The sequence below is a fragment of the Phodopus roborovskii genome, unplaced genomic scaffold (genome assembly GCF_943737965.1).
Source record: "Phodopus roborovskii unplaced genomic scaffold, PHOROB, whole genome shotgun sequence".
Lineage (NCBI taxonomy): Eukaryota > Metazoa > Chordata > Mammalia > Rodentia > Cricetidae > Phodopus > Phodopus roborovskii.
This window is the reverse complement of record NW_026126482.1, coordinates 6,871,244-6,898,789: the sequence shown is the minus strand read 5'-3', so window position 1 is coordinate 6,898,789 and position 27,546 is coordinate 6,871,244. Positions and strand designations below refer to the sequence as shown.

Genomic DNA, 27,546 nt, shown 5'->3' with positions numbered 1-27,546 from the left:
TGCATAGGAACGACATAGCCTGTGTAGGCTCAACATGGTCCTCAGCTTCATGCCTCCGTGATGGCAGAGAGTGCTCATGGGTAAGGAACAAACATTGTGCCCCACACCTTCACAGATCTGGAGAGGTTTTAAACAAAGATGACTGTGAGATAATTCCTGGCCTCTGAGAACACATCTCATTAGACATTCATAACGGCCACATCACTGAGTAAATCCTGTAGTCATTCGAGGCCAATGAATCATCCAGATAGATATTGAAGTTGACCCTGAGGTAGGCTGCCTCTTGGGCTTGAAACAGGTGAGTTGCCCTGGGCCTGTCTAGGAAGGATCCACACTGGGTTTAATGTTCAGTTCTTGCCATTTTGAAACTTGCCATTTTTTTTTTTGTCACTCAAACATTTTTTAAATTGACAGAAATGAATTGTACATATTCATGTAGTACCGTGTGTGTGATAATTTCCATACACGGGTACCATGCATAATAATCAGACCAGGGTAATTATCATATCCATTATCTCAACATGAAGTGTTTCCTTGCTCTGAAGACACTCACAGTGTCCTATTTAAGACACACAGCAAGCTAATTATTCTTACATAAAGGTTCGTTTGAACAGGAAGCAAACCATGTAGTGAGCTCTAACAGGAATCTGTCGACCAGGACAGACCCTGTGCTGGTACAAGTGTGAGAAGGTGTGCCGTGTGCAGAAGGGCAGTGCAGGACACGGAACACCGTGAGTGTCCAGCACCCCATGCTGTCAGCTGAGTGAAGGAGGTCTGCAATGAAGCAGGGCTCTTTCTAGACACTGCTTTCCACAGGGTCCTTACTTGTGAGGCCCTGTTTGAGCTACACCAGGCTCTGGGGGCCTCTGGGACCTGTCCTCTGCTGTTCTGTTCTGACATATGGCTTTCCAAGGGGCTTCTCTTACTCTGTAATGTCTATCGGCCTCTGGCTTTGAGCTAGGCTTACTAGGTCATTTTCCTCTCTAATGAGGGAAAGCGAAAGGTGGGGTGGAGGAATCATGGTTCTCAGCCTGAGCAGAAAGGTGGCCGTCCAGCCACTGGAGACTGTGATTATAAGGCCCTGGGCACTCTCAGGCCACTTTCTTAGTTGCTGTAGTATAGTTTGCCCCTTAACTCACGAGAGGTAGCTTGGAGCTACAGAGAGGAGGCGTGGCTGTGATAGAAAGGGTCACAACATCACCCCGTGGTTCACACCAGCAGAGGGGACGTGCTGTGTGTCCTTGTAAACGTGAACAGAGCCAGTATCAGGAAGCCATCTACAGAAGTAGTGCAGGGATGTGGTCCAGGTTCCTAGTCTGGGGACTTGTCCCCATTAGCAGCAGCGAGACTAGAGAAGATGGGGCTGACTGACTTGCACTAAGCCCAATAAGACACAGGTCACCAACTCTTCTCAGTCCCTCATCACCCAGTCCCGAGAGACACCACCAGGTGTGCTCTGCAGTCACAGGCGTGTCCCAGCAGCAGAGCCAGACCCCACTCAGCCTCTCCGTGGATCTCCTGTGTCCCTCCACAGAGATGTCAGAGCTGCGGCCCCAGGCCGTGGCTTGATGCTTGTACCTCCCTGGTCCTGCCAGCCTCCTTCCGTCTGCTCCCACCAACCTGCTGCGTCAGAGTGTGGGGGACACCAGCCTGCAGGCCTAGCCTCCTGGCTTCCAGAACACATTCCACAGAGGCTCTTGACAGGTATTTGCATGACACCAATTTTCTCTCCCACACATATGTGCCCGTTTATTTAGGAGGAGGCAAACATTTTTATTGTTATCTGGTTTAATTAGAGAGGAAAGGGAAAAAAAAGCCAGGAGTCTAGAATTTTGGTAACTTCAAATATATTTTATTACTTTCTTTTTCATCTTAGAAAGAACATGAACCCGGCATGCAGCTCATGGCTCTCGCATTTACATAGCAGAGAAACAGCCGCACAGGGCGGCCTCTACTGAAGGGCGGTGTGCAGCAGGGCACACAGAAGGTGGTATGTACACAGGAAAGGGTTCAGTATCATCCTAATTCCTAACTCCCAAAGAGGACTGTGCTGTTTGCATCTGCACTGGAGGGGTGGGGTGTGTGCTTTCTGTTGGGGTGAGGGAAAGAAACAAAGCTTTGAAAGTTTCCCTGGGGCCAAAGGGATGTTCGGCTCTGGCTTGTGTCGAGCATATAGTCCTGAATCTTTCCGTCTCCTCCTTGGGCTGTCTCCTCACAGTGCTAGGAACTTGCCATGCTTCAGAAACATGGTCTGCCAAAGCAGCAGAAACCTTCAGGTTGGAAGAAAGACCCAGCTCCTTTAGGGATTGCTTGCTGGATCATGAACTGGGGTGGGGGTGGGGATGGAGCTTATCATGGTAACCAGACTGAGTTCCTCAAGGCACAGATGTCCAAGGACCTGCTCCCAATTGCTCTACAACGGGGCCACGGAGACCCTGACCAGTCATAAGCCCAGGAGAGCCCATGGCAGCTGTGCCGAGGCGCCAGGCCCTCTGAGCGGAAGCTTCCAGAGCCTGGACCAGAGTAATAGAGCAATGAAACACCTCTACCAAGCGCAGTGTTCCTTCCAGGCGCTTATAAAGCTCAGATGCGTAGTGACATATGGACAAATACAGAACCCCTTATTTTAGAAAGGAAAGGCTTGAGTTGTCCCCCCCGCCCTCCCCCTTTTCGGCAAAAAGCCACTGGAAATGAAGTCTGGAGTGCAGGAGAGCTGGGTCTCACATCTGGAAGCCTTTCACACAGAGCTATAAAATGTAAAAAGTGACCCTGGTAAAAAGAGCTTCGCAGCAATATATAATTTGTTTTATGCTTGTGAGAAAGAAAGGGCTTTTATTTTAATCTGCTGAAGTCTCTCAACTGGCCTGGAGTTTTTCTTCCCGAGATTGGTCACTCTATTCTTCGTAGACCCTAGGAAGAGAGGACACAGTTGTCAGCGGCTCAGGACTCTGTGCAGGCCACTTACAGCTGCTGCTAGTGGCCTCGTCTGTGGAGCCCTTCCCAGGCCTGGGGCCAGGAGAGGAGAGATGACTCTGAGGGTGTGATTGAAGCCAAGGACGAGGTTTACACGGGATGGGTGCACCCCCTCACTGTAAACCCAGCTCTGGGCTGGACTTCACACTCAGCTCACTGTCCTCCTTCCTTCTCTTGGTTTCCAAGTGAAATACCCCAGTCAGGCATTGGCATAAACTGCCCGGGGGCTGGAGAGATGGTATCCAAGATCTGCCAGTGCCCTGCCAGAGGACCCAGGTTCAGTTCAGTTCCCAGCACCCACACGGGGTGGCTCACAAATACCTATAACTCCAGCTCCAGGGTATCCAAAGCCCTCATCCGGCTGCCTCAGGCATCAGCACTCACAAGGCACACGGACACAGCCTCTCGTGGCAGTGGGAGGCTCTGGTCTCTAACGGGCTCTGAGTTCAGGTATTGGTGCCATGGACCAGGGGCCCAGCCCTGTTGTGCATCCCTGACTTTCCTCCATCCTGAGCTATTGAGCATGTATGTTTGCTCTCCCCCTGACTTTGAGCAGCTCCTTTATCTCCATTTATATTAATTAAGTCATTTTTAATCCTTTACATGGGAAGGGGTAGAAAGGGAAAGGGCAGGCATGGCGGTTTCCTATTCTGGAATGCCTCAATCTCCACAGAAATAGATGAATTCAGAACTCGTAGACCTGTAACCATGTAATCACAACACTTTGGAGGTGGCGGGATTAGGATTCATGGTTCCAAGTCACCCTTTGCTTGGAGGTTGAGCTGATCCTAGCCTGGACTATGTGAGACCTTGTCTCAACAAACAAATATACAAGCAAGCAAATAGTGCCCCCCACCTCACCTCCCCAAAGGCCGAAGAACTCTTGATGTAGCAAGCTGGCAGAGGCCTAGTGGCAGGGAGCTCTCATATCCTTCATGAGGGCAATTTGCAAAGTGGAACAGCGGGGCTGGGAAGTGGGGCTTCCCGATCCTCACGGGCGTCCCATCGGCAGAGACATGACCCAGGGTGGAGGGAGAAACAGGGTGGGCAGACGGCCAGAGTGTCTCCAGTAGCCTGGGCAAGACTCCCCAACCCTCCACAAGCCAACCCTGCAGTCATTCTACTCCTGATGGCACAGGCCTGCAAGGTGGCAGGGGGTGGGTGGGGCAGGCCCTGCCTTTGCCATGTGGGCTGCGTGCTCTGACCAGAAAGAGGGTTTCACTCCCACCAGATGTGTAGGGAATAGTCGCTGGCCTCACCACTCTCTGTTTCAAGCAGTTGCAGATGAGGCAAGATGGAGCAAGAGAAGATTCAGGTGCAGAAACTGAACAGGGGTGTGGGCTCTGAGAGGCGGGGCTTGGAGAGCGCCAGCCCACGTGCTGGGAAAGGCGGCGCCAGGGACCCTCACACCCCCCAGGGTCCAGGTGCTGTCAAGGTCACACGCTGTCCCCACGGGGTCTTGGTTGCCCCTCTTAGGGCAAGGTGCTGGGATGCTTGGGAGTCACCTTTCCCAGCCTTGCTTTGCAGAGCAGATATAGGCACAAGAGAACAGGCCTTGAGTGTTGGAGGAGTGGCCTGCTCCAGAACAGGCTTGTCACACGGTACAAAGGCCAGACCTGGGGACCCCAAGATTAGAACTAGAACTCCCCTTCTGATGATGAGGAGACTGCCCACCTGGCAGAGGCGTCTGGCCCAAGGTTCTGATCTTAACGGCTCCCCTTTAGGTAAAGTGACTCTGGGTGGACGGGACTGAGCTCCAGCAGCCCCCAGAACCTTCCAGAAGGCATCGGGAAAGAGCAAGTGCTCACCCAGTCATTTTCAGCTCATGTGACTTAAGTGAAAAGGACATTTACGACCACAGTATGTAAGTTAGGGGCCACAGGGGCGGCTCAACATTGGTGCTCCTGCGGGACCTGACACCCACATAGCTCACAGCCACTTGTAACTGCAGTCAGGGGACCTGACTAGTCCTCGGGCACCAGGCATGTTAGGGTGTACACAAACACACGCAGCCTTAATACCCACATGCATAAGATTAAAAACAAGTCTTTATAAGAAATATTCACAAAGGAATGAAAGTTCGAACGAGGCAGATTTTGGCTCACAAAGGGATAGGCATGCCTGCAGTGCTCATAGGTGCCAGAGAGCAGCAGCCTCCTTTGCTAAGTGCTGAGCTCCCTGTCAGAGGGGGATGGAAACAGTGTTAGTGTCTACTTTTGTGGGCGTCACACTTTAGATGAGGCTAGTAGATGACACGGTGTGTGGGTCCCTTCTTGTCCTGAAAGCCATAGCCAATAGCCAAGCCCTTCTGGGTGTGTGGGGGGGTGGGTGGGGCCAGCAGCGGGTGGGTGGGGCCAGCAGCGGGTGGGTGGGGCCAGCAGCGGGTGGGTGGGGCCAGCAGCGGGTGGGTGGGGCCAGCAGCGGGTGGGTGGGGCGGGGGGGGGATGAGAAGAGATGGTGTACCTGCGCTTCTCATTCCAGGCATTGTACCATTTGATGAAACGTTTGGTACTCTGCAGCTTGGGATGCAGACAGTGCTCCTGGCCCCGGTACCTGGACATACTCTTGGTGGTGATGCTGAAACAAAGCGGGACCAGTATAGGTTCAAACGTCTCAATAACAGTCTGCAGGACCAGAGCACCAAGAGGCCCCGCCCCTCCCTCAGGTTTCCCAGGTCGGCCTTGTGCCTCAGCCTCCGCTACAGGGTTAGCCTGTATGGAAAGAGGGAGTGAGTTTCACTTCCCTTGGGGGGCCCTACCTGCCACAGCACCCAGCAGTCTGCGAGCCCCGGCACATTCGGCACAGGCTCTCTTGGGGAGCAGTGACTACGGGGTTCTCCCAGTGGTTCAGAGGTAGACAGAAGCACTGCTAGAAGGTGCTCGTGCCAAGTACCATCCTTGGATTTGAGCAACTCTACAGTGGGGCCGAGGCATGCCCTGCATATACCATAGTCTCTGACCCTTCACCAAGCACCCAGACCCTCTGCAGTTGTCCCCGGGCTGGACATTGGCTGATGCTGGAGCAAGGCCCTTCTTGATCTGGTAGCCCAGTTTGATGCTTGAGTGTGAGGCTGCAGTTATCTCGTTTGGGGGCAGAAAAATAAGATATTCGTTCTCCAGCCCTCTCTCAGCCAAAGCTCCAAGCCCCGGGGGAGCTGGTACTGAGACCTGGTACTGAGATTGTCAACTGTGACTGCCTGCTCAACAGGCACAACAGAAGGACCTACCTCACAGGGTGACTGAAGGAGCAGAAGGTATAACCTGTGCACATGCCCCGCCCCTGGTGGGCATCCTAGTCAGGAAGGGCTAGGCAGCCAGGAGGAAGACAAGCTTCATGTGCGAACTCAGGCCTGGGTGGTTGGAAGTACCTTTGTCAGCCACGGTGACCAGGGGGATAGTGGGAGTTACAGGAAACTTCTGGGAGGAGGAAGATGCACTATGATTGAGAATGAGGGTCTGATTGGAACAAGGAAAGTGGAACCCTGACTCCCTGAGGGGTCAAGATGGGTGAGGAGGTCAGGTTGTTCTCCACCTGGTTCCCAAGGTCAAGAGTGGGGTTTATAGGACAGATTCTAGAAGAGGACAATGTTGCTGTGAACACAGCAACAGAAAACAGCCTTGCCAGCAGAATGGGGACAGAATGCTGCTCCAGGGGCCTGCTCACCCTTGTCCAAGACAGGGATGGACACTTGATAATACCAGGTAATTGGATCGCCCTTCACTGGAGCCAGGTGGATCCTTGCAGACTCCAAGCATGCGGCCCTCCCTCTACACCTCTGCCACCCTGTAGAATTAGTGCCTGTATTTCCTCCATACCCACAATGCTGCTATTGCCCTGAGTGGCAAACTCCAGTAAAAAAGCCCTTTCTCCATAGGCCAGGCTGCACACTGAACATCCTACCCCATTTCTGAAGGTCAGGGAGAGCAGGAAAGACTTCAGCCCCGCCACCCCCACCCCACCAGAGCTGTTCAGAGCTGCTTGGAATACTGGAGTTATGCAAATCAGCAGCAGGGTGTAGAACCCAGGATTCAAGACCCGATAACTACCAGAAATTGTGGGTAGCGGCAACTCTGAGGTGCCAATTGTTTGCATGAGAACTCCATGGACATGTGACACAAATTGTTCTTCAAGACCCTGGACTTGGGCTGGCAAGATGGCTCAGTAGGTAAGTGTCCTGCCACCAAGCCTGGAGCAGTGTTTGGTTCCTGGGACAAACCTGCCTAGTGTAAGGGGTGAGCCACCCCCCCCATAAATTATACACTTTTTTTAAAGGTCCCACACCTTCCCATATCCAGACTCCCTCTGATCCACACCCTCCCAATAAATGTCTCAGGGTGACCTGGAGATCATGCCTTCAGCCTTTGTGGCTGAAAACCTGTTTTGGCAAAAAGTACATGTCCCTTGTCTGATAGAAGGGGGGGGGGGGCTTCAGGCTGTCAGGGATAGGGTGGGGAGGGAGGCTTAGGAGAAGTGCTGGTCTCATGAGGCCCCTGCAAGTTTTCCTGAGGCTACGCAAAGCCTTGGGATGCTCTTGCTTGGCTGCAGTCCTTACCAGAGTTTAGTCAAGGAAAGAAGACATCTATCTGTCTGGGGCAGAGTCCTGTCTCTCTGAGTTGCTGATGCGCCCTGTACTATTTTTGGCCCCCTGGATGTCTGAGAGACAACTTGAAATCTTCTCTAACATTTTTGAACCCTGAAACTAGAAATTCTGGGGTGATGTAACGCCTGCCATGTCTCTTTTAACCCTGAGCCAGCCCACACCTAAAAGGGTGGTTTTCCTTTATCTGCCCTGCCAGACAAGGGACAAGGGATGGTATAAGGAGGTTAATTTGGAAGCTCAGCTCGGGTCAGCTCAGGCCCAGCTTTCTGAATTCCCCAACTTCCCGAGCTTCAGCGGGTGGAGGTCGCGAGGTGCCCGGTGGGGGTGTGCCTTTCCTTCACAGACACTTCCTGAAGGCCTCTGGGCCGCAAGGGCAGCCGGTGGAAGGCACTTGCCCAGACTGAGAATAAAGTGCGTCCTGTTTCTGGGGGAGGGGAAGAGGGGCCAATGGTCCATGGCAAATATTTGGGAGCTGTTTTGCCAAGGGCTGCCTTCCTGGCCAAGAGTGTATTGATGGGGAAACTACCGACCGCGCTGGCTTCAAGTGGTTAATTGGGAAGGCTGAGGCACGAGGAAACTCAGTGTTCTTTCTCTCTCTGCCCTAGTTTTAAAGACATCGCCAGCATCCCCACCAAGCAGCTGTAGTGGTGGCATGGCACATTAACCCCAGGAGAGCATTTTCTCCAACACTGTGCACACCCAGGGACCCACAAGGAGCCCGGATGCTGGAGGAAGAGACAGCAGTATTCTCAGGACCAGATCCCGGACTCCCCAACTGTCCACCCCTGTGGCCAAACCCTGACTGGAGAGGGGCTCCGAAAGGAGAGTTGCCTCTAAAGACAAGGCTCTGTTACTTCTGTCTTGAGTAAGAGGAAGACAGCGCGGCCGGCCCAGCAGGCTGGCCGTGTGTCCCGAATGGATCTGGTGTACATGTTCCAAGTGGGCGCACCAGAGCCACCAGCCCACAGTACACCCCCAGCCTGCCGCCAGTTTGAATCCGAACAAGGGCAGGCTCAGAGGGGCAAGCCGGAGACCCCCTTTCCAGACTGTCGAGCAACGTCCCGAGGCTTGCCAGACAATTATAAAAGAAAGGCAGAGAGAAAGGCGAATGAGCCCGATCCAGCCCCAGGCTGTGCCCCGACACGGACAAGCCCCTCGGAACTCACATGACCATCTTCTCCTCGCAGTGCGGGTACTTTGGCTTCATTTCCAGCTTCTTCACGTCGCTGTAGCGGATCTTGGGCCCCTTCCGGGAACACTTACACTTGGACCCTGCGGGAGAGCACCGCCAGGCTGCTGAGTCCCCAGAGGGGACTTCGGCTCAGCGACCGCCCAAGGTGCCCGCCAGGGACTCCCACCCCCCATCTCCCGGGTTCCAGGATGGGTGGACTTCCTAGGAGCGGACAGGACGGCGACCGAGGGCCCTCGCGGCGGCACTCACCGTCCACGCGCGAGGCGCACAGAGCCAGGAGCAGCAGGAGCAGGGCGGCCGCCAGGAGCCTCATGCTGGCTGGAGCAGCGCAGTGGGGAGCAGGGACGCGAGGAGGGAGCCGGCCTGTGCGTGCGGCGGCCGGGGGATGCCGCCCGGCTCGGTTCTCGGCGTAGAGCACGCCTCCCTGCCCGGCTTGCTCCAGCTGCGCCCGTCGGTGGGAGCTCCTGCCGTCTGTCGCGCTGCTGAGCTGCGCTTGGCGCTGGGTGCTGCGATCTCCCCACAGCCTCCCTCCGCCCACCCTGGCCTCTTTTAAATTCGCTCCTGCCCTCTCCGAGAGCGAGCTCATTAATATGCAGAACCACTCGGTGACTCACTGAGATTTCTCAATGTGGTGGGGGGAGGAGATCTCCCAGCCCGCCCTGCCGCCCGCTCCAGACCCTTCGCGATCACAGCGGCGCACACTCGGAGCCACGCGCGCACACGCACACACTCACATCCGCTACCCTCTCGCTCCACACTACGCCCGCCTTCACGCACTTGCACACCCAGACCTCGGTGCCGCTGCCCTGCCCCGCAGAGGTCAGGCGGGTGCAGGGCTTGCCGAAGGGTGCGGGTTTTGTTTCCTGTGGATACTTTTCAGGCCACACAGGTTTACTGTACCGAGCCACCGAGAGTCCCAGGCTGGCTCAGATCCTAGAGTCTTCCAACAGGTGCCAAGCGAGAGCGCCAGTAGGCCTGCCCCGTGGGGTGTGGGTCTCTGTTGGGCCAGCAGCTCAAGGCCAGGTGTACTTAGGGACTTGACGCAGGTTGTGTAAGCTTTTGATCTCTGGGTCACTGGGTGCGGCGGCGGAGGGGGAAGGAGAGGAGGGGACGGGGGAGGGGACTACATAGATCCTAGGAGGGTGTCTGTGGCTTGGGGTTGTGTACAGCTGGCTGGCTGTCCAGAGGCTGTGGAGAACCCAGGGTACTTATCACTCACGTTATAATAATCTCGAAAGCCAGGAGGGCCGAGTAGGCAGCTATGACCATGGTAACTGGATGGAGGCTACCTCACCTTGTATATATGGCATCAGATGGTGGTCTGCAGACACAGGTATAGTGAGGAGAGACACCCAGCCAAGCGTCTATAGCCAGGAAGCTCTGGGTAGGCAGGGTCTCTAGATACTGGCTGCACAGTGGGGCTGGGGCTACTGTCTTCAGAGCCCTGCATTCTGGTGAAGGCTGCTTTGAGAGACCCAGAGCAGGGTACATGTACATTAGCCTCAAGGAGGCCTGCCTTTGGTTCCCAGACAAGAGCTAGCCTGGAGGCTCCCAGGGGTGCAAGTATCCAGAGGGGCTACTGGGATGGGAGGCTGCAGTTATCTGGCTGGTCAACGTGCTGAAGCTGTGCTTTCTCTTCTCATTTGGAGAGTGCTTGTTGCCTCTAGGGGAAGCTGTGCTGGGCGAGCAAGCAGAAACCTCATCCACATTGTGTTTGCCTTGAAGCCAGGTTGGTAGCTGGGCACTGGGGTCAGCAGAGAATGCAAGATGATTGTTGCCATTTATGTTACTTTTAAAAAAAATTAAAATTTGCTTTTCTTCATGTACAACAGCGTGGGTTTATATCGTAAACGTAAGGAAAACAGGCCATTTTACCCATTCAGAGGTCTATACCCAGGGGAAAAACAGCACCATCTTTGGGGGTTGAATGCAAGTGCCCAGTTAAGACCCAGCTGCAAGTCAGGTTTGATAACTGCTTGTTGTAGAGCTGATCCTGCTTTGTGTATTTTTAAAAATGGTGTCATTTGAAACCATGTAGTATAGTGGCTAGGAGGTCTGTGTTGCCTTCAGATGGCCTGCATATGGCTGTGGGCAATTGGTCCTTCTAGCCCTCAGTTTTCCTCATCTGTGAGATGGGAATGAAACTACTTTCAGCATGGTGAGAGAGAAGAGCAATGGCCTTCTGTGAAGGGTTCAATGCCATCAGAAGTTAGCACTCAGATGTTTTGATTTTTTATTTTTTTTGGATACCTAATATCCGATTGCACAGATATGCCTTGATTGATTTACTTGATCACTCCCTGCTGGGCTCTTGGGCTGTTTGCCACCCTGTATTATCATCAGTGGTACCACGTGTCAAATATTCTTGCCATTGGAGCTGGAGACATGTCTTCCAAAATCAGACTAGTTCTCAGAAACAAAACCTCTGGGCCATAGCTCATGCCCATTGCAAGGCTTAAGTATACAATTACCATATACATTATAAATATCATGCATTTCAACTTTACAAAGGGAATTTCTTAACTGTCACACTTTATCAAGAGTATGTAAAATATTTTTACTACTGAAAATTTAGTGCTACTATATCCGCTCAATAATATGTTGAGGTCTGACAGCCCTAAAGATTATAGGCACTGAGCACATTTATATATTTTTATTACATTTAATTATTTGTGTGTGTGTGTGTGAGAGAGAGAGAGAGAGAGAGAGAGAGGAAGAGAGAGAGAGAGAGAGAGAAAGAGAGAGAACATCCTATGGCCAGTTGGTGGTGGTGGCAAGCCTTTGATTCCAGGACTTGGGAGGCAGAGGCAGGCAGATCCCTGTGAGTTTGAGGCCAGCCTGGTCTACAGAGTGAGTGCCAGGACAAGCTCCAAAGCTATGGAGAAACCCTGTCTCAAAAAACAAAACAAAACAAAACAAAACAAAACACCAGAAGACAACCTATGGAAGTCAGTTCTCTCCTTCTACCTTGTGGGTCCCAGGGATTGAACTCATGGTTAGCAGTAACAAATGCTTACTGCTGAACCAACCCACTGACTCAGCACCGAGATTTACAGACCCTGAAGATACAGGGCAAAGTTCTCAGCTTCTAGGGCTAGACTAGAGGTCAGCTGTGCCAGCTTTTTATCTCCAGGGGTATACCTCAGTATGTGTATTCTATTCTGATCTTTGGTTTGTAAGATGCATACATCGTATCTTTTCTGTGTGAGCTCTCTTGGAGACAGGGCATAGGAAAGGTGACATCCCTTCTGCTACTGAATCTGTATGTGACACTGCCTGACTGGGAAAAGGAGGGTGCTTGATTCCCAAGTTGCCTCAGGGTATGAATTTTCCACCGAATTCAAGCTAGTGGGCTCAAAGAAGGAAGTACTTGGCACACTAATACTGCCTGCTTTAAGGAGGTCTGCCCTCTGGGCAGCACGCATGCCCATTACTTAGACGACAGTCTGATATGTGTGTGCAGAAGCATGGCCATAGTCAACTGTCAGCTGGTTCTACAGGAGGGGTAGACACTGGTGTGGGGACATGGAGAGAAAGAGTAGAAGTAGGATTCAGTGTGAGTGTGTATTAGTCAGGGTTCTCTAGAGGAACAGAAGTGATGGAAAGAATCTATCATCTACCTACCTCCCTATCATCCATTATCTACCTACCTCCCTATCATCCATCTATCATCTATCATCTACCTCCCTATCATCTATCTATCATCTACCTACCTACCTATCATCCATCTATCATTTATTATCTATCTATCTGTCTGTCTATCTATCTATCTATCTATCTATCTATCTATCTATCTATCTGGGATTTATTAGAGAGGTTCACAGGATGTGGTCCAGCTAGTCCAACAATGGCTGTCTCTCAATGGCAAGTCAGTCCAAGAGTCCAATATTTGTTCAGCCCTGGAGGCTGGATGTCTCAGATGGTCTTCAGTATATACCAGAATCTCAAAGTGAAGGAATGCTCAGCAACAGGGTATATGAACTTGCCAGTGAGCATGAGGACAAACAGGCAGAGAGCAAAAGCTGCTTTCTTCTATGTCCTTAATATAGGCTGGGATGAGAGGGTGTGGCCCAGGTTTAGGGAGGATCTTCCGATTTCAAATAATCTGGATTTACGGTGGGTCTTCTTACCTCAAATCAACATCCCTCCCAGGTGTGCCCAGTGACTTGGATTCTTCGGTTAGTTCCAGACTAGTCAAGTTGACAATCAAGAATCAAGAATAGCCACCATAGGGAGGACACTCCCTCAGGAATCTGCCCATCTTTTTCTTTTCACATTCACTGAGCACCTGCTGTGGGCCAGGCTCTACCCAGGTCCTGGGGACTTAACAATACACCTTCTCTGGGAAGTGTCGATGGTGCCACCACAATTGGGGGATAAGTGTGACAATTCCTCAGGGTAGATGCCATGAAGAAGCTGGTGCTGTGTGATGCGATCCTAGGCAGAAGTAAGGATGGCTGTCGGGATGAAATGACCTCCCCTGGCTCTTGATCTCATCCAGAGTCTTGGGCGAATGCCCCACAGTGCCCACCTCTGTGTTTGCCATGCCTCCCACTGGCCACGCTTGTGACCCTGCCTTCACTCATTCATCTCTCTGGCATGCAATGGTCCCAGCTGGGGGGGGGTCTTTGCTCGCCAACCCTCTTGCCCACAGCACTTGCTCTTCCCGGCGCCTCTCCTCTTAAGTGCCCACATGCACACTTCAGACCCTAGCACCCTGGCAGCCCAGCAGCAGAGGCTTCCATGCCGTGATCTCTTCAGGCGCATCGCATACTACCACGGCTGTGTTGCTTTCAAGTTCGTTGCCCGTGTACTGTAGGAAGCCTGAAAGTCATCTCCATCCTGTGCATCCTCAGATAAGCTCTGTGAGCAGCATGGTTTAGGGTGGTTCCAATGAAAATATTCCCCCATCGACTCAGCTGTTTGAGTACTTGGTCACCAGTTGGTGGCGCTGTTTGCATAGGTTTAAGAGGTGTGGCCTCGATGGAGGAAGTACGTCACCGGGGGGCGGGCTTTGAGGTCAATTTCCGGTGAGGGCTCTTTGCTTTGAGCTTGCTCTGCGAGCTACAGCCTCATTTTGTATCCATGGGGTAAATAGGAGCATGCTGTAGGCAGTAGCTTAGGGCAGTCGGGAACATTGCTGACCCTAGGCTGTGCATAGCGCGAGGCTATGCATAAGATTGTGTGTGTACGTGAATGCATTGGAGAAGGGAAAGGGGTGTTTGAGGCAGCCCAAGGCCTGGGGAAAACCAGTTCTGTCTCCATCATTGTTCCAAAACAGCCGTGCCTGGGAGGAGGAATGGGGTGTTTTCCTGGAGGTCACCGCTTGCCACCCAGGTATTACTGCTCAGTCTGCTGGGAGGTGGGCTTGGGCACAGCTGGCTTCCAGCCCCAGGAACTAGAGAAGGAGATTCTCTCGCTTTACCCCAAGCTCTCTCCATGACTTCTCTCAGAAGGGACCCTCTGCTCTGATGGGACAGGAACCCTAGAATCAAGCACTAAGTGGGGTGTGGGCCTCACATGAGGCCTACCCTGATTGAACATATAGGGAAACTGAGGCCTAGCAAGTAGGCTTTCACACAAGGACAAAAAGACAATAGTGTCAGCCAGGATCCTGTTTCTCTGTCCTCTCCCTAGATGTTTGGGTGGCAGCAGGATCCTATGCTTCAACAACCATGGGTCTAATAAATACTTGCTTCTACCTGGTTCCATCTACAGAGTGTAAGTCTGGTGGGTACATATGTTGGTTGGAATTGATACCAGCTAGGGTCATCTGGGAGGAGGGAACCTCAATTGAGAAACTGCCTCCATCAGATTGGCCTGTAAGTAAGTCTAGGAGGTATTTTCTTGATTAGTGGTTGATGTGGGAGAGTCTAGCCCACTGTGGGCAGTACCATCCCCCGGCTGGTGGTCCTGAGTGCAAAAGCAGGCTGAGCAAGCCACGAGGAGCAAGCCAGTAAGCAGCACCCCTCTATGGCCTCTGTTTAAGTTCCTGCCTCGAGTCCCTGCCCTGCCCTCCCTTCATGATGGGCTGTGATCTGATGTATAACCCAACTAAGCCTTCTCCACCTATACGTAGGTTTTGGTCAGTGTTTAATCACACCACTAGAGATTAAACTCATACAGTACCTTCCACTCTGCAGCTCCTCCTTTGCCTGGTGGCTTGTGGGTCTCTTGCTCTGAGATAGAGGGGACAAAGGGCTGAGGTCCCCATGGACAGATCCTGGAGGGAATGGTTCTGTTGACAGCCAGGTGACTTTGGATTATATCCTGTGGCAGCAGAGGGCTAACAGGGGCCATGCTGGAGGATACACCCAAACATGAGAGAAAATGCTGGAAGCAAATGAGACATGTCAGTTAGCAGCATTTGCTCTGCTGTTTATTTACTGGCAAATAGAAAGCTGTAATCCTAGTACAGAGAAATGAACCAAGGATAATTTCAGGAGAAATAATTATCAAAGAATTCACAAACACACGATCTTTACTAGTGGCCAAAGAAAAACACAGTAGTGGTGTGGTATTGTGGCATGTACACCTGCGTCCTACAGGAAGGAGCTGTTTAGCTTAAAGATCAATGTATGAAGCACATGCCTGTGGTGGGACAACTGATGGGAACGAGGTTTTGGGAAATCATATTTATATTGAAGCATGATGTCATGAGTTCACCTCATTCATTTGAGAAAACTATTTAAAAATCTGTAACAATGTGGGTGTGGTGGTGCACACCTTTAATCCCAGCACTTGGGAGGCAGAGGCAGGTGGATTTCTGTGAGTTTGAAACCAGTCTGGTGTACATATTGAAAGACCTAAAAAGTAATGTTAATGATGGACTAACCTAGAAACCAGTATCTGTTCCTTGGAATTTGCTAGCTTCCTCTCACAAGGCCCTGAGCTAAGAAGAATTCATACTGTCCCTCCTTTCCTGTGAGTCAACAGGTGGTAAATAGGGTCAAGAGATAGCTGTAACTCTGGTTTGCCCAGACAAGATTAATTAGCACACCTGAAGCCCTAAGGTCTGCTGACCCTAATAGGGAGACCATCTGGCCTCCAAGGGTCACGTACTCAATGGACAGAGGGTCCCACCCCCTCCCTAAGCTTGTGGGTTTGCCTTTAAAAACACCTGGGTCCAGGGGCGGGGGCTTCTCCCTAGCCTGCGTGCTGGAGGAGCCCGTTTGCGCAAACGTTTCCTGTTCATTAAAGCCTCTTGCGTTTTGCAGCAACTGGACTGGACATTGAGTTCTTGGGGTATCGCCCGAACCTGGAAGACTCCTCATTCTGAGGGTCTTACAATATCAAGTTCTAGGATAATAGAGAGACCCTGTCTAAAAAAAAAAAAGTTGAGAAATCTGTAGATATTTCTTGTTGTGACTGCCTGCACAGCTATGGGGGTTCCAGTAGCTACGGGGATCCAGGGATCCAGTAGCTAATGAAAGAGCTGAAGCGCATAGTATGCTGATGTGAAGATCTTGATTGCAGGGTCTGCAATGCTGCGTGGTCATACCTGCAGGGCAAGGGCAGCTTCATGATAACATGGCAAGAACAAGGCCTATTTGGAGGGCGGCAAAGAAAGGCACACAGAAGTCCTCCGAGAGGCAGAAGGTGAATGTCATAGGATTTATGGGAATGACATCATAGAAACCCAGGGGCTCTGTACTCCTAAGACACTTAGCCACTCTTGGGCACCCGTGGCAGGCATGTGAGGCTTTGTGGCAGATGCTGCAGGAGGGGAGAGTCGTTGGTGGACCATGCCATGCTCGAAGCTCAGTCCCTTTCTTCAAAGATTTGCACAGCCTACTCCATGTGGCTAGATGTACCTCAGTGTGCCTTGCCCTGCTTCAGGCTTCTCTTGGTGGATGTACTTCATGGTGACATGGCTTCACTTGCCCAGCCAAGCACTCTCCTAATGTCCCAGTGTCTGCTAATGGCCCTCACGGACTGCTCTGCCACCCTGCTTCCAAGCACACACATGTTCTTTGTTTTTTTGAAAGCTGCCTTCCCCGCCCCCCCCCCCCAACCTAAAGCCACGGAGCTGCCTGTGTACAGGGCAGGCTCTTCCGTCTCCGCGGCTATTCATTCCTGCTCGCTCCAGTTCTTCCCCTCCACGGACTGAGCATTTAATGGCACAAGTTGCTCTGTGGCTTTCTTGTTTACTCCAGCGGGTAATACAAGCATAGGGCCTGGCACATAGTAAGTACCTGTTAAGTTGGCCGCCTGAACCTGGTAGAATGGGGCCTAAGAATGAGGGGGGCTAAAGTCTCACGTAGTAGCCAACTTTATTCAGAGCATCGGACAGTTTATGCTCTGAGGGTTGGGAAGAGTCAGCTAAGTGTACAGCCACAGGGACTAGGCTGCTCATGGTAAAAGCACGGTTTTACATAGAGATGTATACACAAATAGCAACAGCCAGCTGTAATGAACAATCTGAAGTGACCTCCCTACACGTGGGAGGGCGTGGAAGCACATTCCAGAACAACCCATGTTATGGAGGAAAAGAGGTTACAGGACCGTGTTTTGCTCACAAGCTCTCAGAAATCACCTCACACAGCTCCCCTGTGCCTTTATTGTTAGGTGGTCAAAAAAGGAGGACAACAATAAATAAGTAAATAATAAAGCTGTGTGAGGATTAAATGAGCCGACACGGGACATGCCTTATCATGTGTGTGATGCATCGGTGTGATGTCACAGTGTTCAACCTCCTCAGCTCCAGCCTGGCCTGGGAGTTTGCTGGCTGTGTTCTTTTCCCTTACAGTAAATGCTTGGGGTAGCACTTACGTGTCAAGGATTGTTCTGAGGGATATAAACATATTAACCTAATCTTTAGAACGTATGCATGATGTGGCTAGCCTCATTTAGAGAAGGGGAAACCGAGGCACAGGTCCCAGGGTTGAGATTCAGATGTGAGCGGCTTGGCTGTGGAGTCCTGCTCTGTGATGCCTCCCAGGAAGAGAGGGCCCTCTTCTCCAGGTCCTGATGCTGCTTTCCCTCTGGGGCACTCCAGAGATCCCATCCATTTGGGCTGCCAGAGTCAGCAAGAAAGAAGGCAGGATGCCCATGTGCTACTTGAGGACGTCTTATGGTAGAAATTATCTATTGCTTACCAGAGATTCAAATTGAACTGAGTATCCTGTGTTTTATCTGACAGCTGGTACCCTGTATCATATACCAGAGGGTGGTGAAGGGGTATGGGCCTCCCGTCTTTTAAAAGGACTCTTAGATCTCTGGGGTCTGGCTGGGCAGGAGTGGGAGATGAAGGACAGGCAGGCTATGGACTGTCTTGTAGGCACCATTGGCATTCGTGATGCAATGGAGCGGGGGCGGCAGGCTGAACAGGCTGGCATGCAAGAGAGACATGCTAGGTGGGTAACACTATAGCGGTGTTCTGAGGTGGGGGGAATCAAGTGTCCTGTTGGGTTACGCTGGGACACTGTGAGTGCAGAGGGGGAGTCATGGGGATGGGGCATGTAAGGCAGACTATGGAGGATAACCCCTGCTGGGCAAGGCACCCTCTGCCGCGAAACTCCAGCTTCAGCCCTGACATCAAGGACCCAACAGAGAATTCTAGGCGAGAGGGCTGGGTTCTCCCCGCAGCGCTGTAGGAAGAGCTCTGGCTGTGGTGTGATGGAAAGCTGGCAGGAGGGAGTTGGGAGGCAGGGAAATCTTTCTGACAGCTTAACAGTTGGTCTCCTTTCCCTTGGAACCCTTGGCCCTTTGTTGAAAAATATAATGCAGACACGGAAACTTAGTGAGGCGTTTGTGACACTGGTGCTTTTTGGTTAAGGATCTTTGCCTGGAATGTCTACCTCTAGAGCCAGGAGCCTAGTGGGAGAGAGGAAATGACTGGTTTTGGGGTGAAGGATGGTGACTAATTTGCACTGGAATCAGCATTTGGCTGCTCGGGTGGGAGAGCAGGGTGGAAGGCGTTGTGTTGAGGATCTGCCTGGCAGGACAATGTGAGCCTTGACTAATCTCAGGTGAAGAAAAGCTCTCGGGCTGCTGAGAGATGCTGCAGTTCTGTGTCTAGGCTGCTCACTGCTTCTGATACCACCGGGTTCTTAAGAGTGAGCAATTTAAGGCCATAAAAGAATTGTCATAAACAGCTCCTGGGAGCCAAGAGCACAGCCCGGATTTTAAGCACATAATGGAATCATATCAAAAGCAAGAGGGGCGGCAAGAGCCATAAATCCTCAAAGTGCAAAGTCTGTCCATTGTGACATTTGTGCTGAAGGGAAACCAGATGTGGATGCTGGGATCCGGGAAGGAGGGAGCGATGCTGAGCAAGGGCCCCTCTGAAAAGGTAGGAGTCTCTACTTGAGGTTGGCTCAGGCGGTGGCCTGCATGGCTCAGCTGGACGATCAGGGTCAGAGGGGAAAGCCTGAAGCTGAGGTTACTTGTGTCGGACTAACAGGCCTCTCACAACATTCTACATTTTGTCTTTGAAGGCTCAACACTTGGCATAACTCTTGAAAGTGTGTTTAGGGAATAAATGTGTTTATTCCAAACAGGAATAAAAAGGCAGGGGAGGCATGTAGAAACCCAGTGGAAGTGGGCAAGAAATGTGCTAGACTAGGCCGCCATTCTCCCCTGGGTAGGGGATGGATTGTGTTGGGGTGCAAGGCTCACTGGAGGTCTCAGGGAAAGGGCTCCAGGGCCAGCAGCCAGGAATGATAGCGTGGGTTCTAGTTATAGGTCCGGGAGAGTATTTCTGAGCAGGTAGCTGTGACTGCCTTTTGAGGACAGGTAGTACCTCCACGAGCAGAGGAGGCTGAGTGAGAGCAACCCACAGGGCAGAGCAGTGGAGGAGGCAAGAGCTAGAAGTTAGGAGTGCGCTATGACCAGGGAGCTAACTGCCCGATGAGCAAGGACAGGTGGACAGCAAGGGGATCTTAGCAAGAGTAGTCTTGAGTGCTGGCACTAGGAGCAGTTGTGCAAGAAAATCAGACTCAGTGCTTGAGACCATTGCAGCAAAACACAAAACAGAGAAACAAAACCCCCAACCAAGCCAGGCCCACCACTCTGAAACCCGTACAGCAACATGGAAGAAAGGCGTGCCCTCCTGTCCCTTCAGGACCCAGCCCAGGCCGTCCCTGTATGAAGGGGCTTTTGGTAATTACAATCTGACGTCACGATCCGCTCTACGCATCTTTCTTTGGTGTGTATCCTTTCAGAGGATCTCCTGCCTCTGTTTAATCCCTACTTTAAATGCCAGAGAGGGTGAAGGGAACACCGGGGTGAGACGCAGGCTTGGTGAGGTAAGCGTGAACCCCAGCTTACTGGTTTTCCGTTTCTCTAGGGCAAATCTGCAGTACGGGTTCAGGAAGCGGATGGGGACGTCCTTCTGTGTGCTGTGAATATATGTTTCTCTTATTGGTTGATGAATAAATGCTGATTGGTCAGTAGCCAGGCAGGCAGTGTAGGCGGGGCTACCAGACAAGGAGAATTCTGGGAGGGAGAAGGGGGGGGGGAAGAGAGAGTTGCCAGGGAGACACCGTGTAGCTGCTGGGATAATAGGATACCTGGGCGTTCTCCAGTAAGCCAAGACTAAGTGCAGATACATAGATTAATAGAAATGAGTCAATAATTAAGAGAGAGCTAGCCAATAAAAAACCCTGAGCCATTGACCAAACAGTTTATAGTTAGTATAAACCTCTGTGTGTTTATTTGGGACTAAAGGGCTGTGGGGCCAGGCGGGACAGAAAGCACCGGCTGCAGGAAGCCCTCAGGGCTTGCCCCGACCTCCCTCAGTCACATGCTGCCTTCAGTGTGGAAGCAGGTGAACCGTGTCACGGGCCCTGCCAGGCAGCTGGGCCACTATAGCCACTGAGGCACTGGGCTCAGTCTGCTGGGGTCCCAGGGGAATTTCCCAAGCACTATTATGCAGCAGGTTCAGGGTTTTGAGTCTGATAACCACCACTTGGTTTCTATAACTAAGATAAACATCACACCTCTGGGTCTTGTCACAGCTGTCTGTTTGCAGTGTATTGGGTGGTGGCTACAGTCTTGTCTCAAGTGCATTGAATTTTGGATGTCTCATGGGTTGTGAATATGGAAGATTTTACAGGTGTCTTTTCAACCCACTCTATTGAATTTCTTGGTGCTCAACACCTATCTCCCAGGTTTTTCCTTTATCGGAGCGGAGCAGGGGCTGGTTTTCCATAGGTGCCTGAGGAGCTGGCATTTGGAATGGTCCCACCCAGGGCTTCCACCCAGGGAGAGGCGGGTTCCTAACAGGAGCTTCCCATGTGATGGCCTCTGTCCTCCCCCTCCTCCCTAACGGTGCAGAGCACCCCAGCCCTCTGGAAAAGTGCAGGGCTGCAGGTGGATGGGGTGGGGGAGGGAGAAGGAGCCCTTCTCACCCCATTTCTGCCAGCAGGACCAAATCTGACAGGCAGCCTGTGAGTGCTGGAGAGTGTTGCATGGTTCCCGAGTGCCATAATAAAACAGTTTGGGGGACACCAAGAACACACCACATTCCCCTTGCAAAATCACTTGTTTGTGGATTTTTATTTTTTAAACGAAGGCACCTGGTTCGTTTAAGTTCATGACTTTGAAATATCTGAGGGCTGAGCGTGAGAGAGCAGAGACCTGAGGGATTGTAACACTTGAGCATATCCAGGGATGCTGCTGGCTCGCACTTCACAGACACCTGGGCTCCCCCCCCCCCCCATCCTCCCAGGACAAAGGTTTCCTAGGAAAGACAGCGGCCTGTCTGTGCAGGACTTCAGATCCGACACTGTCTGGCAGGGCAGCTCACGGAGACAGTTGTCAACCATAGCAGCTCCCACTGCTTGTTCTAAGGTGCAGCCTGGAGATGGGGGGCTGCAAGGGGCCAGTGCATGCACCCCCCCAAACATGGGTGCTGGTAAGAGAGTCAGCCCTTACTTTTAAAGGCAGCTCTTTGTTCTGCTTTGGATAAGGTGAAAACGGACCCTTATTGCTTATACCAATGACCCCAACAACTGTCCTCTGATGGCCTTTTCTTCTAACCTCTCCATGCTCTTCCTCCTGGCTGTGTTGAGTTCTCAGCATCCATTTTCCAGAGAGCAGAGCCAGGGGTTCTTGAGCTTGATGGCTATAGAGTCAAGCACACACACAACCTCAGGGGATACTGGTCAACCCCAGTGACCTGTTTACTTTGTTCCATGAGGGACTCAGCCATATGTGGGTCTTTGTGTTGTGACCCCAGAGTCAACCTCAGTCATAACCCACACGACCCAATCTCAGGCCCCATTGAACAGACACCTAGCCTTTCTAAACTTCAGCAAGACTATTGGAATAAGAAAGAGAGGGGCTTTGATGGGGCTGGGGCAGCAATGCCATTGAATTGGGTAGCCTCTGCAGTTCCCAGGCTGGAGGAAGAACTCCAGGGCATGCATTCCAGGGGGCAGGTTGGAGGATGGTGTGTGAGGGTTGCACTGACAGATACACAGTGGCCCATTTCTATAGGAATTTGGTCAGCACTCTGGGCCCAAGCTACCTGCCACAGGATCCTTGTCATTTGATTGTCATGGCTTTGCATCTCATACATAGTAGGGACTGGCTAAAACAGCATTGGGTAAATGAATTCTTCCTGGAGGGACCACCCTGGGTGAGGAATAAGGCTCATTCGAGAGCAAGAAAGACCACCTGAGCCACAGTCACCTCGATGGCCAAGGAGCGCAGTTGGAGGGGGCCACCATAGCACCTTTGTCTTTGGGTCTAAGGACCAGGGTTTCAGCAACAGCACCTTTAGTCTAGCTGAGAAGGCAGCTCTCTAACTGTGGAATGGTTTTCTAGTGGAAATTTCTCCTTGGGAGGAAATGGCTTCATTTGGGGATCCTTGGATGAAACCAAGAAGGCTTGGGAAAACTTGGAAGATTGGGCCCCCCTAAGCCCTATCACTATCCAGATGGTATATGGTGAGCCCTATAGCGGGCTGGAAACAAACAGTTCTCAGTTTGCTGGCTAGTGATCTATGATACTTTGGCAGGTTACCAAAATTCTTGAACCTCAATTCCCTACGTTGTGAAATGGGGCATCCAGTCCCTGGTGGGATGCCTATGGGGAGGGTGCATGAGACAGTATTTGCCCCAGTGCCTGGCCTCGGGAGGGGCTGGGCTGGGCTGTGGGTGTGGTTGGCAGTTGGATTGCTCCAAAGGGCTCTTCTCTGAGCTGCCCCCAAGAGGAAGGGGGAATACAGGAGAGATGGGTGAATGAAGAAGAGGGTTATAGTTATAAAGCCTGGCCAAGTCCCGCTTCCTTCGGTCTGTCACCACAGCTTGGAGGGTACCCAGGGACCTCATGCGATGGTCTTTAGAGGGAGAAGGGCCCGTTCATGCATGCTTTCACATAAGCCTTTGTCTTGCTGTTAGAGGTCCCTGATCCTTACACCCATTTCACAATTAAGGAATCCAAAGTGCAGAGCCAGGAAAGGCACTAGGACTAGAGCTCCAGTCTCCCAACCTCCTGTCTAGAACACCAGGCCTCATTGTCTCAGGCTCCACTTCCAAAGAGCCCCCGATCAAGGTAGGTGGGTCTGTATCTTGGCAATATCATGGTTGAAGCACTCAGACCCTCACCCAGCTGTGCCTCTCTACAGCTCCTGCTGTGTGCGGTATGGGCAGTGCCGTGGTGGTGTTTCTCAAGTCCATGGAGGACTGGCGTTCTCATTGGTGATGGCTGTTCTTGGCTGTCAACTTGAAACACCTGAGGGACCCTCAACTGAAAAACTGCTTCCATCAGGTTTGCTTGTGGTCATGTCTGCGGAGCATTTTATTGATTGCTAATTGATGTTGAGGACTCAGCCCACTGTGGGTGGCACCATCCCTAGGCAGGTGAGTCTGAGCTAGATAAGAAAGGGAGTGAAGTAGCTGAACAAGAGCCTGGGAGTAAGGTTGCGTTTAGTCACGGTATTTATCATAGTGGCAGAAAACAATAGAACGTGTCATTGCATACTTTTCGAGATATGTGACATGGGTCCTGGATTAGAAGTTTACCAGTGGACAGGTACTTCTGGCCTGGGATGCAGCGTGACCAGTGCATAAATGCTATTTGCCAGGCACTGCTGACCGGAGACACTGGGCCGCCTGTCCAAGGGGTCCCCCTCAGTTAGCAGAAGAGTTATCTCTGAAACTGAAAACAGTCTGGCCAAGTTGCCCTGGTATGACATGCGTGAGGTTGCTACTTGGTGAGCGGAGGAGGGGCAGAGAGAACAGGACCTCTGAGTGGAGAAGGGCTTGGGTGTGAGCCCTGGCTCTGACCCGGAGGTACATGACCTCTCTGAATCTGTTTGCTCATTTGCAAATTTTGCATGAAGTCCATTGAGCTCATAGAAATACCGTGAGGGCTGCGTGAAGAATCACTTGTAAAACGTGTACAGCAAAGAAACTGACACACAGTATGCATGTTAGACCTGTTAACTATCATCATCATCCTTCATTTATTCATGCAGCGTGAGTCCACTCTAGTTGTGAAGGCCTTAGGGAACACCTTGCAGGTTCAGTCAACAAGCAATGACTAAGTGATCCCCTACCCAGTGATTAAAAAGCACAATGACTAAGTGATCCCCTACCCAACGGTCCTTTTGATCGCCAGCCCTCTGCACTCTGGTCACTGAGTGGGAACACAGTGATGGCTGGACATGCTTTCAGGACACCTTGCCCATTACTCATCTAATGCCTTACCCCCTCCACACTTGCCTCACGTAGGAGCCTGTGCACTGGAAGGTTGGGTTGAAAAGCAAACTTTCACAACTCTTGACTTATTATTTATAGCCAATACTTGCACAATTTTCTGTTTTTACAGTTAGAGACATTTCACATAAAACATTTAAAGAGTCCATGAACGGTCTGAATACTTGATTTCCATGACTGGAGCCTTGGGTGAAATTTTCTTGAGAATATTTTACGAGAAAGAGACAAGCGATAACTGTTTATACTGAGTTGGTAACCATAGCGAGGAAATGCTACCAGATCAAAGTCTGGAGGTAATTAACTCCCTGCAAATTACAGTTGTTGAACTTGAGCACAAAGACCATAATTTCACTCATGGGCTAAGGAGCCACGGGAAAGTGGGGAAGAACAGGTTAGTAACCTTATCAGAGAAACCGTGTCCTCTGTCCCTTACAGAGGGAGGGTTTTTGAGGGGCCCTGGGTCTGGCCTAAGGTCTGTCTCTGCAGCTCTTAGTCACGTGAACTCTGTTCCCTTCTTCTCATTTCCAATACCCTCATGGTCGCTTTCCTGATTTGTGGGGCCAGAGTTCATGGATGCAGGTCCTCAAATGACCACATATGCTCAGGTGCTCATGACCTGGGTAGGAGCGTGGCCGGCCACCTTGTCATCACCATGATTTCCATTTGTCATCTTCTCACACTGTTCTTTAAAACAGGTGAGGTGGTTCTTATCCTGTGCGAGCTGCTAAGCAAGCAGAGCCTTACACATCATGTGTTAACCAGAACAGTTCTTACTTAGTGACCCTTGGAGACTGAATACAGAATACAGCCAGAATCAGGCAGCGATGGCCCAGAACTGGCCTTCCCTTCTCCTCTGTCCAATGGACAGAGGAGAACTCTGCTCCCTTTAATGGAGTGCTAGGGTTGGATGCGCTTGGCACGGGGCTGGAATCCAGTGCTACTTAACTACCTGTGGCTTTGTTGGATTACTTAGTATTTCTATGACTCACTCTGTGTTTGAAAAGCAGGTCTGCGGAGGAGGAGATATCACATGTAAAACCTGCCAGCACAGTGCCAGCACCTTGGGCCAAATGGCTATGAACCCCAGCTTGCCAGCAGTAAAACTGAAGTCAGAAAGCAGGTGACTTGCCCAAGGCCATTTTTGATCAGGCTGTTTGAGGAACAAAGTAGTTAAAATATTAAGTAACTTGGTTTTAACAGAAGGAAGGACACCTGGTAGTTGGGTAGGGGAGGTGAACTAGGTGGAAAGTTTGGTGCTGTTTGTGGGTGAGAGATCAAGGCCTGGAAGGGTGTGTGTGTGTGTGTGTGTGTGTGTGTGTGTGTGTGTGTTGCATGTGTGCATGCATGCGCATACGCAGAGAAAGGGTGAAGCTGGGTCTTCCCTTTCTGTTCATTTTACCCAGCCAACATTTCTTGGTGTCACTTTGGCCTGCCCCTGTGCAGGGAGCTGTGAAGGAGGAGGTCCAGGCCTGGCTGCATGACTCCAAGGCTTGCCCAGGAAAGATGGGGATGGTCTCTCTGAGAAGCTTTGTGGGAAGTCAGATTATGGCAAGGTCCTTGGGAAGAGCCTGTTCCTGTTTGTCCCTGCCACCACGTATCTGAAAGGGGAAAAACAATCCATTTGTCTTTGTACGTGTTCCTCGGGGCTCAGTATATGGTGGTGCTGTGTTGAGTTGTCAAGGATACCTATGTTGGCCTCGTTATAGCTTCTCATGCTGGAGACTTGTCTTTGGCATTTTGTTGATTGAAAGTAGGTTAAACTAATAAGGTAGGAAAGATGTTTCCAGGCCTTCCCAGCTCCAGGGCCATGTTGGTGGTTGCTGGAACATTCCAATGGGGACCTGTTGGGAAGCAGATGAGTAATCCTGTCTTCTTGCTCTACGTTGGGCAACCCTGTCACATTTCCTGTGGGCTGCCCACGGCTCCCGAGGCTGAGGGATGCTGGGTCTGAGGACCCAGAGGTCAGTGGGGGAGTGCTGGTTCTCATGTAGGGTCCTGGCAGAAATCCCAACAATATCCTAACGAGACACTTATGCCCCTCCCTCTGTCTGGGGGACTTTCAAAACAATAGGCTTTCCATGAGAATGTCCCCAGCAATCTCCTGATGGGAATCTGGTGCCAGCCAGATGGGGAGCTAGCTTGTGTCCTGGAAAAAGATTTCACAAAGTTCTGACAACTTGTCAGCCCACTTAGCTGCAGAGCCCAGAGACCAGACAGTGAGGATGAGGCTGAGGATCATCACACCTGGACCAGAACTGCTTAGTTACAAAAACTTGTTCTGATTTTCTCCTCACATGTACTTATTTACATGCGTGCCCATAGCTCACATGTGGGTGTCATAGTTAATCTCTCCTTCTACCATGTGAGTCTTGGGGACCGAACATATATCAGTAGGTTTGGTGGCAGGTGCCTTTTCCTGCTGAGCATCCCACCAGCCCAATGTTTCTTGCTCTCTATTTAAATCTAAATCTTGTGTCAGAACCCAGATGATTGACTTGGGTATGGGGAGAAGGGCACTGAGCTCTTTGTTCTCCCAAGTGTGGACATATAGACTAAGTTTTCCCTGTCTCCTTTTCATTATTACTTGTGTCTTTCACTGCTATGTTGAAGACAAGTGGCCGAGTCAGCTTGTTAGGGCTGCCAGGCCAGGGCCCAGTCTCTGGCCCTGACAACTCCAGCAGCTCTTGGGGATACCTTGGAACCCAATGGGGGCTCCTCTGGATGGAGTGTTGGGTTGACTGGAACTCCAGGCTCAAACAGCATTTGAATATTTTGTTTTCAGTTTTATTTAGTTGGTCCCATTCCATTGTTACCCTGACCCCCAACTGCTGGGCTTTAGAGCCGGTGAGCTGCTCAGTAAGACTTAACACCAGAGCTCCTGCCTTCTGTCACCTCTCTGTCCCTATTGTCACCTGTGTCAGAGCCTTGCCAGCCAAAAGGCATTGCCCTTTCAAGTTCCTGGGACCCCAAGTAAGGCCAGAAGATATGAGTTTGAATACAGTATCTTACCTGCTCATGGCCCTGGGTCTCAGTGTCTTCTGGCTTTGGTCTCTGCATTTCACAAAGCAGGCAGCAACGCCCACCCCATAGATGTATCGCGAGGGATATGGTCA

The 27,546-nt window shown here is 51.4% G+C and overlaps 1 protein-coding gene across 1 annotated transcript; it reads right to left on the bottom strand.

Moving 5' to 3' along the window:
- Positions 1 to 1,830: 1,830 nt before the first annotated feature.
- Cxcl14 (C-X-C motif chemokine ligand 14) lies at positions 1,831 to 9,484 on the bottom strand. The gene is made up of 4 exons (XM_051194187.1): positions 9,015 to 9,484; positions 8,740 to 8,845; positions 5,437 to 5,550; positions 1,831 to 2,910 (listed from the first exon to the last, which is right to left on the bottom strand). The coding sequence occupies exons 1-4, from the start codon at positions 9,349 to 9,351 to the stop codon at positions 2,895 to 2,897; spliced, it is 573 nt and encodes a 190-aa protein (XP_051050144.1). The 5' UTR covers positions 9,352 to 9,484; the 3' UTR covers positions 1,831 to 2,894.
- Positions 9,485 to 27,546: the final 18,062 nt, after the last annotated feature.

Coding starts and splice junctions, on each gene's coding strand:
- Cxcl14 (XM_051194187.1), bottom strand. CDS start 9,351: ATGAGCTCGCTCTCGGAGAGGGCAGGAGCGAATTTAAAAGAGGCCAGG. Junction 8,846..9,014: donor GTGCGCCTCGCGCGTGGACG/GTGAGTGCCGCC, acceptor GCTCTCCCGCAG/GGTCCAAGTGTAAGTGTTCC. Junction 5,551..8,739: donor TGCGAGGAGAAGATGGTCAT/GTGAGTTCCGAG, acceptor GCTTTGTTTCAG/CATCACCACCAAGAGTATGT.